This window comes from Monodon monoceros, unplaced genomic scaffold (genome assembly GCF_005190385.1).
Source record: "Monodon monoceros isolate NGI ecotype Baffin Bay Population unplaced genomic scaffold, NGI_Narwhal_1 Super_Scaffold_5, whole genome shotgun sequence".
Taxonomy (NCBI): Eukaryota; Metazoa; Chordata; class Mammalia; order Artiodactyla; family Monodontidae; genus Monodon; species Monodon monoceros.
In genome coordinates, this window is record NW_021703782.1 from 101457607 (window position 1) to 101474451 (window position 16845).

The 16845-nt window shown below is 38.3% G+C and overlaps 1 protein-coding gene across 4 annotated transcripts in view; it reads right to left on the minus strand.

Annotated features, from left to right (window-relative positions):
* The window catches only part of STRBP (spermatid perinuclear RNA binding protein), a 135987-nt gene that overhangs the window by 25399 nt on the left and 93743 nt on the right, over positions 1-16845 (minus strand). For all 4 annotated transcript variants that reach the window (XR_003790704.1, XM_029201920.1, XM_029201918.1 and 1 more), the window contains 5 exons: positions 10254-10345; positions 9622-9717; positions 8379-8490; positions 7613-7710; positions 7303-7414 (listed from right to left, as the gene is read on the minus strand). Coding sequence is in view for 3 of the 4 variants with exons in the window: in XM_029201920.1 (XP_029057753.1) it covers positions 7303-7414; positions 7613-7710; positions 8379-8490; positions 9622-9717; positions 10254-10345 (510 nt within the window). In the remaining variant the exon portion in view is untranslated. The remainder of the gene's footprint in view (positions 1-7302; positions 7415-7612; positions 7711-8378; positions 8491-9621; positions 9718-10253; positions 10346-16845) is intronic.

The following is a 16845-nucleotide window of genomic DNA, read 5'->3' on the forward strand; positions in this document are numbered from 1 at the left end:
TGTGTGTGTGTGTGTGTGTGTGTGTGTGTGTGTGTGTGTGTGTGTGTACAGGTATATAAGATTTGAACAACACAATGAACAAATGCAACCTGACATGTAAAGAATATTCTGGCTCTACCAACTACAGAATATACATACTTTTCAAAGTATGAATCATTTATAAAAACTGACCATGTGCTGAGCCATAAATGAACTTTCATGAACTACCAAAGGAAAAAAAATCACACAAAGCATGTTCTCAGATCACAGTAGAATAAATAAGCTCAAATATAAGGAGATAACAGACTTCCCTGGTGGCGCAGTGGTTAAGAATCTGCCTGCCAATGCAGGGGACACGGGTTCGAGCTCTGGTCTGGGAAGATTCCCACATGCCATGGAGCAACGAAGCCTGTGAGCCACAACTACTGAGCCTGCGCTCTAGAGCCCACAAGCCACAACTACTGAGCCTGAGTGCCACAACTACTGAAGCCTGTGCACCTAGAGCCCTTGCTCCACAACGAGAAGCCACCACCATAATTAGTCCATGCACCGCGACAAAGAGTAGCCCCTGGTCACCACAACTAGAAAGCCCGCGTGCAGGAACAAAGACCCAACGCAGCCAAAGATTAAAAATTTATTTAAAAAATTAAAAAAATAGAGATAACTAAAAAATCCTCATTTGTCTGGAAATTAAGCAATGACATCGAAATGGCTTACATGTCAAAGAACTGATAACAGGAAAATTAAAAAATAGTTTTAACTAACTGATAATGAAAATGCTAATGTAAAAAGAGTACAAAGCACATAAATCTGGGCATAACGGAGAACTTAGTCTTAATAGTATATATGATAACGTAAGAGGCTTAAAAAAACGCCAACAATGTATTCATCTATTTCAAAACATTTAAAGAAGAACAGCAAATTAAACCTAAAGAAGGTAGTGAGGAAAAACAAAGGATAAGAGCAGAAATCAATGACATAAAATACAAGCATATACCAGGAGATGATCAACAAAGTCAAAAGTTTATTTCTTTTTAAAGACTAAAAAAACTGATAAACCTCTAGTGAGAGCGATCAGAAAAAAAGGAGGTACAAAACGTATAAGACAGGACATCAATACTGCAGACAATAAAAAGATAAAAGGATCTTATAAACTACTTTATTTTTAAATTTAGATTAAATGGACAAATTCTTAGAAAAACACAATTTACCAAAACTCTCATAAGAAGATGATAGTTCGATGCCTATTAAGGAAATCAGATCCATAATTTAAAACCTTTCCTTAAAGAAAACCTCATGCCCAAATGGCTTCACTGATAAATTCTTCCAAACATTTAAGGAAGAAATAACATCAATCTTACACACACTCTTCCAAGGAACAGAAAAAGAAGGATGGACACTTCCCAACTCGTAAGACCCACATAACCTCAGAACCAAAACTTGATGAAACATTACAACAAAAGAAAACTGCTGGCCAATCTAACACACAAAAATCTACGTTTTTGTGAATTGCTCACAAAAACCTACACAAGATTGTTCACAGCACCTTTATTTGTAATAGCCCAAAACTGGAGACAAACAGAATGTCCTACAATAGGTGCATGGTTAAACCAAACTCTGACTCATTCATGCCACAGAATCCTACTTAACAGCAAAAAGAAACAAAACTATTGACACATGCCAACAACTTGGATGGGCCACAAGGGCATTATGCTGAGTTGGGGGACGAGGATCTCAAAAGATCAGATAATGATAACTTCATTGACATAAAATCCTTGAAATAACAAAATTATAGAGATGGAGAAAAGTTAGTGGTTTCCAAGGCTTGGGGATGACTGTGGGAAGAGGAATGGTGTTACTATAAAGGGGCAGCATAAACGAGATCTTTGAGGTGATGAAATAGTTCTGTGTCTTGATTGCTATGGTGGTTACACAAACCTACACATGTGATAAAATGGCATAAAACCTATACACACATTGTATAAATGTCAATTTCTTGGTTTCCATGTTCTCCTATAAGTTGCATAAGATGTAACCATTGGGAGAAACCAGGTGAAGGGTCCACAGGACCTCTCTGTACTATCTTTGCAACTTCCTATGAATCTGTAATTATAGATAAAATGTTAAGGGGAACAAAAAGAGACTGCTGCTTTGTTGAGAACAGACAAGAGGGGCAAGGAAGACCAGATAGGGAAGATGCTGCAATAACAAGGGTAAGAGATGACACCAGTTTAGGCCAGGATGGTAGCAGTGAAGAAATTAAACAGCTGAATACTGGACACACTTTGAAAGTAAAACAGCTAGGATTTGCTGATGGTTTGGATACGGGTGAAAGAAAGAGAAGATTCAAGGGTGAAGGTTTTTGGCCTGAGCACAGAGATGCATAGAGTTTCCAAAGACTGGGATGGTGATAACTATGGAAAGAACAGATGAGAAGTAGAGTAAGGACAGGACATCTTAAGTTTGAGATGTCTGTTAGACATCCGTGTGGAGACAGTGAGGAGACACTTGCATAGCTGGGGCTGAGGTCAAGGGCTGGGAGTCTAGAGTGAAGACATACATTTGGGAATCTTCACTGAATAGAAGGTACTTCAAGACGAGAGACTAGATAAGATCTCCTAAAGAGTCTAAATGGGTGTAAATAAAGAGAAATGGTCTGAGGCCTGTACCCTGGGATACTAATATTCAGAAATCAGGAAGATGAGGAAAAACAAAGACAGCTGAGGAAAGGGCAGTGGGATAGCAGACCCAAGATAAAGTAATGACCTAGAAGTCAAAAAAAAGTAGTATTTCACGCCAGAAGAAGTGTCTGACGGACTTCCCTGGTGGCGCATTGGTTAAGAATCTGCCTGCCAATGCAGGGGACACGGGTTCGTGCCCCGGTCCGGGAAGATCCCACATGCCGCGGGGCGGCTGGGCCCGTGAGCCATGGCCTCTGAGCCTGTGCGTCCGGAGCCTGTGCTCCGCAATGGGAGAGGCCACAGCAGTGAGAGGCCCGCGTACCGCAAAAAGAAAAAAGAAATAAAAAGTGTCTGACAGTACCAAATGTTGTTGAGGATACAGAACAACAGGAACTTTCATACACTGCTGGTGGCAACATAAATTGCTATATATACCACTTCCTAGGTCATATACTGGTCCACAGTAACTCCTGGATCTATACTCCAGGAGGCATGAATAAGAAGGCTCCCAGCAACAATGTGGGTGGCTGCCAAAAAATAAACAGAATCCTAATGTCCTTCAAAAGCACAATGGATAAGTTGTAGTATATTCATAATGGATACTATATAGGTATAAAAATGCACTATAGCTATATGCAATAATATGAATATATCCCAAACAATGCTGGACAGACAGACGTCAGTCACAAAAGATTAAACTCAATATGATTCCATTTCTAAAAAGTTCTAGGCAATATCCAATTAAATTGTTTAAAAAGCACACAAAGGTGGAAAAGCTTTAAAGAAAATCAAGGAAACGATTATCAAAAAATCAGGAATCATAGTTCATGGGGCACGGAGGTGATGTACAGGATAAATAAATGGCTTCTGAGAAGGTGACAATGTTCTGTTTCTTAACTAGGATGGTGATTATATGGAATTGTTAAATAATTACTTGTTTTTAAATTTATTTATTTATTTTTGGCTGTGTTGGATCTTTGCTGCTGTGCGTGGGCTTTCTCTAGCTGTGGTGAGCAGGGGCTACTCTTTGTTGAGGTGCGCGGGCTTCTCATTGCGGTGGCTTCTCTTGTTGTGGAGCACAGGCTCTAGGCATGCAGGCTTCAGTAGTTGCGGCTTGCGGGCTGTAAAGCACAGGCTCAGCAGTTGTGGCGCACGGGCTTAGTTGTTCCGTGGCATGTGGGATCTTCCCGGACCACCTGCATTGGCAGGTGGATTCTTAACCACTGTGCCACCAGGGAAGCCCAAAATAATTACTTTTTAAATGATAAATATTTTATACTTTTATATATATGTGCCATATCTCATAACTAAATATACCATAAATAAGTGTTCATCTGTGTCCAGTGTTGCTGAAAAGCTGCCTAAGATGAGTACTGAAAGCTAACCACTGAACGCAATAACGTGAAGGTCACAGGACAGACTTAGGTAGAGTGACAAGGAAGAAAGGCTGATTAGAATAAGTTGTGTTTTTTTTTTAACTTATTAATTTATTTTTGGCTGTGCTGGGTCTTCATTGCCGTGCGCGGGCTTTCTCTAGTTGTGGTGAGTGGGGGCCACTCTCCGTTGCAGTGCGCGGGCTTCTCATTGTGGTGGCTTCTCTTGTTGCGGAGGACAGGATCTAGGAGCAAGGGCTTCAATAGTTGCGGCATGTGGGCTCAACAGTTGTGGTTCGTGGGCTCTAGGGCACAGGCTCAGTAGTTGCGGCGCACAGGCGTAGTTGCTCCACGGCATGTGGGATCTTCCTGGACCAGGGCTCAAACCCGTGTCCCCTGCACTGGCAGGCAGATTCTTAACCACTGCACCACCAGGGAAGCCCCTAGAATAAGTTTTAAAGAAAGTGTGGAAAAGGAGAAAGAAACAATAGGCCACTCTTTCTGAAGGTACTGCTATAAAGGGGAGCAGAGAAATGGGAGGAAGCTGCAGAATCAAGGGGGAGTTAAGCTTTGTCTTTCAAATGGGAGGCATTATAGCAGGTTTTTATGCTGATGAGAATGATCCAGTAGAAAAGCAGAAAAGGAGGAAATGATGCTGGTGAGAAAAGAAAGAACTGCTAGAATAATGTCCATTTGTAGACAAAAGGGAATGTGATATAGTGGACAAGTAGAAAGGCTGGTCTTTATTCGGTCAAGGGAGGGAAAGCGAAGCACATGAGTACTTCCAGCAAATAAGGTCATCAGACGAGAGGGAGGCCTGGGGAGGCAAGTGTGAAACGACAGAAGATTTGCAACAGCTGTCTAGGAAAACTGGGGAACTCTAGACTTTAGAGGATGATTTCCAGCCAACACAAACAGTCTACTTAAGGTTAATGTCTGAAACTTAAAGGGAAAACAGTTAAGATGACTATGTATTTTTTTCTCCAACGATGTCCAACAACCTGGTGTAGGCACACAGTTGGATTTCAACCAGAGTTGTCAGGAAGACAGGATCAACAAAGTGAAGGTATATGCTAGGGCGTGATTATTAATGACAGACCACGTGAATATAAGCAGAGAAGGGACAGAAGTGAGTACATGAGGAAGGAGAGGGACTAAGAAAAGTTAACAGAATCAATGGTGAGGTTCGAGAATTGGGGCAGGAGGACTGCTCCTGACAGTATGATGATGAGAGGCGGTTTACAAAGTGGGATTCTTGAGAATGAATTAGGGAGAGGGCACAGGTACAGTTATTGAAGACAAGGTCTAGGATATGTCCACAGAATGGGCACCTGAGGTAAGGTAGAAGACAAGGTATTTGTGGGAGAGGAAGTCAAGGAATTAAGAAGTCAAAATTCTGAAAAAATAATCATCTAAATGCATATTGAAATCACCAAGAATTCTAAGAATAAAGTTTAAAAACAAATGTCAGGAGGCTAGGTGGTAAAAACATGAAAGTATGAGGAAGACTGCAGCAAGTATCTGGAGGCAATGACCTTGGCTCCCTCATCTTATAGCTAAGGCACAGAATGTGTAGGAGACCTGCCCAAGTCATGTAGCTAGTAACTGACAGGGCTCAGATGGAAACACCAACTGTCTGGTTCTATTTTAAGCTATAAATTGACAGACCAGCAGTTCCCAAACTCTTGAGAAAGACTGTTGATGTTTAAAAATAAATAAATAAATAAAATAAAACCATAAAAAACTAAGTCACGTTAACAATAGATATACTTTTACTATCTAGAGAAAGAAAAAATACAAAACCCGAAGAACTGCTATGAATTCAGTGACTGAAATAAAATTTTTCATTATTAACCATAAGAATCTACACATATATTTGAGACATATTTATTATATATTTATGCAGTCATTCAATCCAGAAACATGGCTATGTGAATCTCTTTCAAAAATTCTTTGCTGCTGTGTGAGCACCCTCTGGAAGAAAACAGCTTTCATTCCACAACATTTCTTGAGCATTGGTTTTGTAATAGTTATGTGGTGAGGTCTGGAGGATTCCTTACCCTTGAGGAGTTTACAGTGTAAGGCAGTGATTCTCAAACTTTTCAGTCTCAGGACCACTTTACCATCTTAAAAAATTATTGAGCACCCAAAAAACTTTGTTTTGTGGGTAATATCTATCAATATTTAGCATATTAGAAGTTAAAACAAAAAAATTTTAATGCAATATACAAAAAATTTCATTAGCCATCAGAGTGACGATGCCATCACAGGTCATATACAGCTTCTAGACAACTGTACACTCATGAAAGACAGAGTGGAAAGGGTGAAAAAACAAAGCCTTAGTATTACTATGAAATAATTTTGTTCTGGTGGACTCCCTGAAAAGTCTTTAGACCCACTGGAATTCCAGTGTTTAAATAAATAGATTGGGCCATTCCACTATTTTTGTCATATAAAAATTATTAGAATAATATCATTTGTGGTAGGTGGGTTGTCCCAGGTGAAAATATGGTGTTAAACATCCCACCTTCTAGTATAAACAGAGATGAAGGAAGGAAGGAAGGAAGGGAGGGAGGGAGGGAGGGAGGGAGGAATGTTTTTTGTGGCATAATGAGAAGAGTAAGTGGATTTGCATTTGAGCATCTACTGTTTCCAGGCACTGAATTGAGCATTTTAATCTGACAACAGCCAATAAGGTTGGAATAATAACAGTACATAAAGTGATGAACTAATCGCTCAAGAGCTAAAGCTAGTAAGCAGTGGTGCTATGACTGGAACCAGGTCACACTGACACTAGCACCTGTGCTCTTTCTGCTGAAACTCTAATCTGAGTTCACAGAGACTAGTACAAATGGAAGACAGTCCTGAATTTTCCAATACACTTTTCTCCTCCTCTATGTTTTTGTTTTCTCTTTCTTGGTTACATTAACACTTCCAAGTATGACAAGATCATCAAACTGATGAGTGACCGTGACAGCGTCTCCTCCTCGTTTGTGACTTTTCTCTTCGCCTCAGACCAGCGGTTCTCAAAGTGTTGTCCCTAAGTCTATGCAGTAATGGAATCTGATCAACACAGCCGAATGAGTTCGTCACTAATAAGAATAAATGACAGCAAGCTGATGTCACTAATGGGATGGAAGAAAACCAATAAACTTTCTTATATGACTTGGGTTAAAAATTAAGTTCTCTCAGCTCTAACAAGAGACACATCCCATGGCCATCTCCATCACTGCACACATCCAACCCCAATAAAAAACTTGCACACTCACCTTCTTTATCAGTAACTGACCAGGAATATTTCTGAAAAGGCTTACTAGATGGAAGGGGGTCCATTTCCAGCACTTTATAAATCTGGCCAAAGGCTGATAGTCTGAGTGCATGCTAAAGAACAAAAGATTGTATTTATTCAAATTTCAAATGTTTCATTCATAAAGCCCTTAGAACATCTAGCTAAAAACACATTCATCAAATACTATTATTATGATGACAAAAGTCCCTAACAGCAGGCAAGAATAAAGTGTTTAAATAAATTACATGATATCCCTCTAATAGACCACAGTGATATGGCCCATCTCATACCTGTGCACTGTGGGTAATATCTTCTTTTTGTTGGATGGTCATATAGCTCAGAGCATCTGTTGGGTCCCTCTCGCAAGGATCATGAAGACCAGGACCCCCTTTGGCAAAGGCAAAAGAAAAACTCAAGTATCATTCAGAACTGAGTTTAGAATTAAATAAACTAACACAAAATAGAAAGAAAAGAATGGAGAGAAAAAGAAAAAAAAAACTAAGGAACGAGGTTAAAAATCTCCTCAATTTAAATGGAGTAAAAAGGACACTCATTTTCAGTATGTTAGCATATAAATGTCCTTATTTTACTAGAAGTCACTTGTATATCTAAGGTCGAAATTGGGTTTTAACTCTGAGAATTTAGAAATGGCATGATGAATCATCCCAAATCTTTAAAGGGATTTACATATGGAAAATAAGACCAAATTTAATTTTTCTAAATTAATCACCAGATTGCAAACAGAATGAACTTCATACATTTTAACTCAACATAAACATTTTCAAATTCAAAGCTCTAGGTGAAGCAAATTCATAGCAGACACAATATCTTATTAGTACCTTTCATGTTAGTACATATGGAACATAAATTACAATTATTGAGAGAGAGTTTTATGGCACTTCTCCAACATTCAAGCATTCTAGTTGCTAAAATTCCAAGCAAAACAACTCCTACACATCATTTCCCTGGGCAGAGGACAAACTTAGCACATAATAGAAAACTAAACTAAAATGAAATTTTTCTGATTCTTCTGCCTCCAGAGTTTGAAACCCTTACCAGGAAGTAGAATTCCAGATGCCAAACACTCCATTACTCGTCTCAAGGCCTCCCCAGCGCCCAAAGGTCTATTACAAGTACCTATAGACTTTTCACATATAAGCTCTAGTGGCTAGAAGATATTAAATTACAAATTAGTACATGCACCAAGTGTTAAAAGGATTCCAGTTAAATGTGAGCTGACATTTCTATCTACAATGGAGGCCAAAAAGGTTAAAGTCCATTTAACATTTAGGGCCCAATTAACTTTTCCCACTTGATTATCAACTTTTACCCCAGCCAGTGTTTAAATCAACCATTTTTGAGATAATATATTCAGAAGACATTTTGTCACCAAAACTTTATTTTTATTTACCCTGAAAGGATTACTTAAGAAACTGCAGTCATCTAATTGACTTAACAAAGTTTTAACAAGCCTTCATATAGGTTAGTAATAGCCAATAAATAATCAGTGTTCAAACCCAGCCCGCCTATATCTCCCACTTAACCTAGGAAGCACTTAAACCACAGTAAGACTTCATTTCAGACATCCTGCCCCAACTATTACAACTGGAATTAAAGAAGGACCAAATCTCCATATTTAATAAACTAAAAACTCACGATGCCAATATCAAAGTAATAATTGCTAAATTAATTTAAAATGACCCTTTTATAGCTTTATTTGTTTTATAATGTTCTTTATTGGGTCTTAATTGGTTCAAGCAAAATAATTTCCAAATTAAGTAAGTTTGGCAATATACATTATAAACTACAGTTAAGTGTACTATTCACCTGACTTCAATTACTAATATGAACTTATTTTTAAGTGTCTATACTCAAAGAGAAAGAAAAAGAGGGTAAGGGAGCCTTACACTGGTATACCAGGTAATTTTTACTTTAAACGGAAGTAGCACTGAAAGAGAAATGTGCCAGTCACGCAGGCTTTCCTGGGCAGTACATGAAGAATAATCAACCATCAGTGGAGAGTGAAGTGCAGGAAGACACTTACTTTTAACAGGTACAGAAACTTTTTGTCAGAAAAAATAGCTCAGTCTGTATAGTATGAATATGATGAAGTAGAAAAGTTATATTCATAAAAAAGAATTCATATAAAAAGATCCATAATTTTTTTCCAGAACAAAAATAGATAATGCACACCTTAGCTAACTCAGAATATAGCCATTTTACAGTAACATATAATTTCTACAGGATTTCCTCTAACTATAGCTTCAGAATTTGCTTTTAATCATATTTAAGTACTTACCCATCCTTTTAATGGTGCCCACGTGGGGACTCTGTTGCACAAATCACGCAGAATTCGGAGGACAATTACGCATGATTTTAATCCATTTGCCCTTGCCTAAAACAAACAAAATGGTTCCAATATCCCTGTTGAAATCCACCCTTAACTTTAAGGACACTGATCACGGATAGGTTCTTTAAAATGAATACTAATTAGTTAGTCATTCATAAATTGTCAAGTAAACAAAAAAATCAAATTCTTAAGAGTAGTAAAATTAAGGTTTAGAAAGGCAGGTTTTAAAGTAAAGGAAGCATATTATTAAAGTCACTTTTATAGACTCATGGCAACCCCATTTCCAGGCAACTCTGTCTGAACTTTTAGCTTTTCTCACCCCATGTTTGGATTTTATAAGCTATCATTTGAAATTCAGAGTACTAAGCCAAAAAGGATTATGTGATAATTAAATATCACTAACTACAGGAGAAGCTATACTGGGCACTTTACCTAAATTAAAGCATTTGCTCCTACAATAACCCTAAGAGGCAGAGAGCACCCCCGTTTTATATATTACACAAAAACCATTAAGAGGCAGGTGTTCCAAACGAAACCTGCACAAGGCTACAATAACAATAAGATAATAACAAAGAGCCAACCTGAAACCATTTGGCATGTCGAAGAGACGCCAAGGCGTTCAGGCATTTCTGCCTGTCCAATAAGTCCGGAGGATCTTTCATCGCAACCTTTTCTAATGGGAAAATGGGATAAAGAGAGACAGATACAGTTTGACCAAGGGGTTCCTGTCAAATTACCAAACGATTAAAAATAAAAAGAAGAGCAGCATTTGAGTGAACTAATAAGACTCCCAGAAGATTTCAGGTTTTGGCTTTGTTGCTTTCTTTTTAAATTATGTGCACTATGATTACTTAAGTAAACAGTCAACAGAGCCATTCTGCACACAAGTCCAACAGGAGCACAAAGGCATTCGTTCAGTAAACAAATCAATGACCACTGCTACATCCAATCTGGGATCTTATTAAGCATGTATATAACACCACAGGGCACAAAATAGGTACATAGCACTTTTTCCTTTGGCAGGGGACAAAGAGTGGCAATCTGGGACCACTAGCAATAACAACTTTTCGCTATAGAAGGGATTTTAATCACTAATCAATTCTTAAGGAAAATTAGGGCTCTCTTAGGTCATCAATCTGAGATATACTAAGAATACACTGAGCATGGCAATTTTATTTTTTTACAACTGAATAAACTCATCCAACAAGATAACCATTAATAGAAACTTTACCCCACTGATGAGAACTCTGCCAGTGTTACCTTGGAGTTTTCTAATTATTTCTTTTCTAAACCAAAATTATTAAAACTACAAATATGAAAAACACTGAAATACACTTCAAGTTTTACACAGCTTTTTTTCAAAAAGCAGCAAAAAATACTATCTAAGTACAACTATTTGACTTGCCTTAACATTTCAAAGTTGGATTAGATGGCCCAGAGCAGCAAAATTAAGAACTCAAATGTGTGATTAGTGACAAATATCCATATTCGAGAAGATGTCACAAGATACTAAATCCACGTTTAGATAGCCAAATTTATTTCCTCTAAGCCACTAGGAAGTGGGTTTTTAAACTTTTGAAGACTTGGTGCATTACTTAAATGCATACAACATACAAATGTTTCTTGGAGAACAATTCTTTGACTAATCCAATTAAGTCATATTCACCATCCTCTTTTAAGAACTCTCTTAGCAAGTCCACCAACACTCCTTCCTGGTATAATCATGACAGTCACAAACTCAGCAGTATGTCTATGTGGGCTTTCCTTATTGGCTGCAACATGTAAAGGCTGAAGTGCTACACACTTATTTTTTGACCAGGCGAGCTCTACAGCAGATACTTGCATTGTTTCACATTAATCTCTGCCAACAAATTCAAAACACAGGGTCTCATTTCATCACCCCTTTTTACTCATAAAATGGAAAGCCTCAAAAAGAACTGTTAATATGTTTTTATTTATAAACATAAGCAAACATACTATGGGTACTTATTTCATAGGTGATCTAGTTCCTGGCCTTGCTTAATTATGTCTTTTTAATGACACAAAGCATACAACTCACTCATTTTCATGTTTATATGTGAAAATGTTTAACTGTGGTCAATACAAGCATCTGTGTAAAGCTCACGTACAAGGTAGCACAAACTACTGTAAATGAACAATTAGGATCTCTTAAAAGTTAGACACGACAAAGGTTGACTGACTGCTAAATAATGTAATCCCAAGAAAAGGTATGGACCATGCTTATTTTTTAGGACTTCAATCTTTAAGTTAAGAGTAAAGCAAACTAAGTTTTATTCTATCATTGTATCAAGTAGGAGTATTTGGAAGCGGAGGGTCAATGGAAGAAGGGAGTGAGTCAGAGGAAGTTTGGATAGGAAAAGACAAGGCAAAACAACTCTTTGAACTTTCTGATACTTTCGTCCAGTAAACAGAGCTTGTAATTAACATCTGCTCATCACCACAGAGACATTTTTATTTAATGGCAAAAATGTTTAGACAAATTCTTTCATTCCCAAAGTCAGATTATATCCATTAATTCTTATTAAAAAATAAAAATACTGACATCTGCTTGCTACAGACAGTCAACATTTGGAGGCAGCAGATTCTACTAAAAAGAGATGAAAGGGACAGGCAGTGAACAGAAGACTTCCACCGGATTCCTTTTTATATCACCATCACAATGGCCATGTTTCTTTTCTTCATGCTCTGACCGTCAAAAAGTCAAAAGATCCAAAATGTTTCAATATTCATGAGGTGGGAAACAGCAGAGGAGATGTAATCATTTATCTTATTTTATCTTCTTCAAAGTTTCTTATTTTAAAACTATATAAATTTATATGGCACTGCAGTGCTACTTATAAGCCCTGCTTGCCTATTTCTTTTATATAATTAATTACATAGTTTTTTATATTTTCATTCATTAAAAAAAATAACTTACTTAATGTGGCAATCACAGGATTGTTGCTGGAAAAACACTGCTACTTCTCAAAGAAGAACCTCAAGTTTAACATTTCTGTGTGAACTTTAACATAGATGTTTCAATTTTGCGGGGAAGCAAAGCTTTTCTGATAAAAAGGCATCTTGGAGTCTTTAACTTAGAAACAATGGAACTGTGAGCCATTTCATTTTTTCCTACAGTGACCAGTAAAACAGATAGGGGATAGCAACAAAAATGACAAAAGCAAAGAAAACAGCTTTTTAAAAACTTCACTGCTCAGTAACCTGGTATCAGGGCATGAAGGTACATAAAACATTCTAAACAATGGAAGCACTGAAAAGAAGTCTATTATGCCTAACTTCATTTATTTGGTTAGAGGTTAGATCAGTGACCAGAAACACACCGTATGGCAGGAAATGCTGGTCAGTTTCCCTCCATCCCTTACATGCAAGCTAACTCTTTGCCCGTTCACAAAAACACTAGCCTGGAGATGGGGTGGGGAAAAGCCAGAACATGACTGTGTTAAATAGGATTTCTGTGCCTGGAACCTGGGCTCTTCAAAGGTAAAATAACCAAGCTGGGTTATCACAAAGGCCTCCTTAACATTTCAAAGTTGGAATGAAGCTGAGCTACTGAGTTGACAGCATTTCCAGGGTAGCCTGAAGATACCCAGGCAGTCCCTTCTCCCAATTCCTTGAGGCTTTGCGGAGAGCAGACATTATGCTTCAAGTCACTGCCCGTGCGAAATCTCAGGCCACAATAATGTGAACAGGTAAATGTAGCACTAGGGTAAAACAGAGCACTGTTCTCCTAATTTATGGCAGAAACATCACTAGATATCACTTTTCTTCAGTGCCTCAGTAGGCAGTGAGCCACTGGAAAGATAGTGGCTACAGGTTTGCACTGGATAATGTAGGTCTAGCAGCTGGGGAAGGCAGGAAAATAAAGCCTGCAGCATTGTTATAAATCCTAGTTGTGATCTCTGGACTGGTCTGCCACCTAGCAGGACTCATGCTAGCGAACTTCTGCCAAAAAGCATCAGAAGTTCACACTGGCACAAATACGGAAAAGGGACTCTTGGGCAGCTTCTCTGTGAACCCCTGAGAATCTACCTTCATACTGAGGGCTGCGGTTTATCTGAGCCTTAGCCACAAGTGCCTCTGCAGTTTCCCTATCCACTTGGTTTCAAATTGCACTGTAAATACAATAAGCAGCTGGATTTATCAGCCTCACAGCAAATACACTTCTGGTTTAAAATGACAAGCACCAAAAGAAGCTTAGACTGTGTGATGCTCAGAATAACTAAATCAGCTAAGATGCTCCTATGATCATCCTAGATAGTAACTGGACTTAAGAGTCAGAGGAAACGGGTAAAACGTGAGACTTTCCTCATTTATACAACAGGACAATTATCTACCTCATAGAACTGTTGTGAGGGTTCAAATAAATCATATATGAGAAAGTGCTTATAACACAGTATGTTATAAAATACCTTAACAAAGCTAAATCTTCAATATATATTACTTGAATTCTGAGATGTCCACTGTTAATGCTTCTTGCATACCAGACAGTTCTATTTGATCAGATAATATGCTAGCTACAAAAATTCATTTAACAGATTTTCTTTTGATTGCCTACTAAGTATTAGGTACCACTCCAGGTGCTAGGGATAAAGGACAGAGGTAGGGAAAAAGACACCTGTCTCAATGAATCATAAACTTTATAGTAAGACAGCTCATTATTAGCACTGCAGCAAATACAGTATGCTGATTCCAATACTACACTTCAATGGCTATTTATGAGTTTAACTGTGTTTACGTTCACTTCTTCAGACCTATCATGTACATATTATTCGCACTGTGAACTCAAGGCACTTTGAGTAGATGAGTTTGTGCTGTGACATTTTTTAGTAAGCTGAGTAACTACTACTATTTACTAAGCAATCGCTTTGTGCTGAGTATCGTACAGGTTACATTACATAAATTCTCTCATGTAACAACTTTCTAAAGTATTCATTACCCACATTTTAAAATAAAGAAACCTGTCCAAGGTCACAGAGTAATAGTTAATGGAGTTAAGAATCAAACACTTGGCTGCCAGGCACCAAGGTCTGTGCTTTTTTCTCCTGTGCCTTCTTTAGCAGGAAGCATGTAGTTATGGGGAATGATTATTCTACAGGGCCTTCAAGTAAAGGGTTAGAATACGGAAAAAAGACTGACGGCACAGGAGAACTCTTACCTGTGAAACATTAAACCACACCAAAGAGATTCACTATGTACTCTGGCCACTGAAAATCTAAACAGTGATTTGAAACGAGCAGTTAGATAGATCCACTTCTGCAGAGACAACCCTGAGGAGATAAGTGTGATGCTCTTCACCTGCCCCAGTCCTCCAGTTCTGCCTGCTCTCAGACTTTTTTTCCCTTTTTTGATTTTACCCAAATATGTGGCAAGTGAAGAGAGGGAAGAGAAAGACATAAGGTATGTATTGCGAACAGCCTGTTTGTTTTGTGGGAGGGGAGAAATTGAAATTCTATAGGAAAATGTCTCCCAAAAAGTTACAATGCCTATTTTTTTAAACTCTGAGAAAGAAAATGAATGCAGATTTTTTTAAAGCGATCTCTCTTAAACTCAGAAATTCCTGGAACCCAAATGAATCTTGTGCTTTCACCCCATGCAGCTGAAAAGAACTGCATCAAGGCAAGAGGAGCCATCTGGTGTGATAAAACAAATCCTACAGAATTGTATAGCCCAGGTCTCAAATGCTTAGTTATACTGGATCCTCAAAGTTGCCCAGGAATACAAAAAACTGCTAGTGCAGATCAAAAACCTCTGACAGGGACTTCCCCGGTGGCGCAGTGGTTAAGAATCCGCCTGCCAATGCAGGGGACACAGGTTCGATCCCTCGTCCAGGAAAATCCCACATGCTGGGGAGCAACTAAGCCCGTGCCACAACTACTGAGCCTGCGCTCTAGAGCCCGCAAGCCACCACTACCGAATCCCGCACACCCTAGAGCTTGCACGCCGCAACTACTGAGCCCGTGTGCCGCAACTGCTGAAGCCGTGTGCCTAGAGACTGTGCTCTGCAACAAGAGAAGCCACTGCAATGAGAAGCCCGCAATGAAGAGTAGCCCCCACTTGCCACAACTAAAGAAAGCCCACGCGCAGCAACAAAAACCCAACGCAGCCAAAAATAAATTAAAAATTTTAAAAAAACAAAACTTTGACAAAGTCCAAATTAGACAAAATGAGCAAATTATAAGAGATAACAAGTGAGTCAACAGGGCAGTGAGGTTAAGGAAAACGGCAAAGCAAATCTTTCTGCCATTTAAAAGGAGAGGAAGTAACGTGTAAAACATTAGATCCAAGCTGATTCTTTCAACTTACCTGATCCCACACAATTATGCTAACAGCATCTGATGAGATGCATATTATAAAGAGGTCTTGGGATCCTTTAGTACCCCAAACACCTTGAATAGAGACTATAACTCTCCTACTCTCCTACAAATTCCATTCTGTAATAACTAGTCTTCTAGTAAGGGTGCAATATTCTAAGAATCTGTTTTCAGGTTCTCTGAACATAAAGTTATAAAGGCAACAGACTAAGCTTAAGGGCATCACTGAAAACTGATAAAATCCCATGTAAGTGCACAAAGCCATGGGGAAAAAGAAGCCTGATATTCTCAATACTTTTAAAGTAATGGAAGGGATGTCTACAGCTACAAGCAAACATTATCCAGTTTTCGGCAATTTCAAATCTAGACAAATCTAGCCTTTGGCAACTTCAATCTTCTTTCATCTCTCTATACTCAAAGAATTTTTAATAGTATCTATAATTATAACTATACTTAGAAATGGTTAGTTTTACACTAGAGGGTCAAGAGAACACAGCTTACCAGAATTAACAGAATTATCTTGATACTTCAGAAATCATTTTATAGTTCTACAGTTAATGGTGAACTGTAAAGCTGTTAAAGAAATTAAGCCATTTAAGATTGGTTCTTCAGAGGTGTTAGAGATACTATATGCAGCCAAAAAAAAAAAAAGTACAGGCATAAACCTAATTATAGATAGGATGCATTTTAATTTTAAGCTATGACTCATAAATGTGTCTAGTTTATATCCGTCGGGTATGGTATAGCTGATTTTAGTTACCCCAGAAGACTTTTTACAAAAGGAGTCTATCACTTTTACTTTAAGAAATCCTGAGTCATGTCTGCCAAAACTCGAAATTCT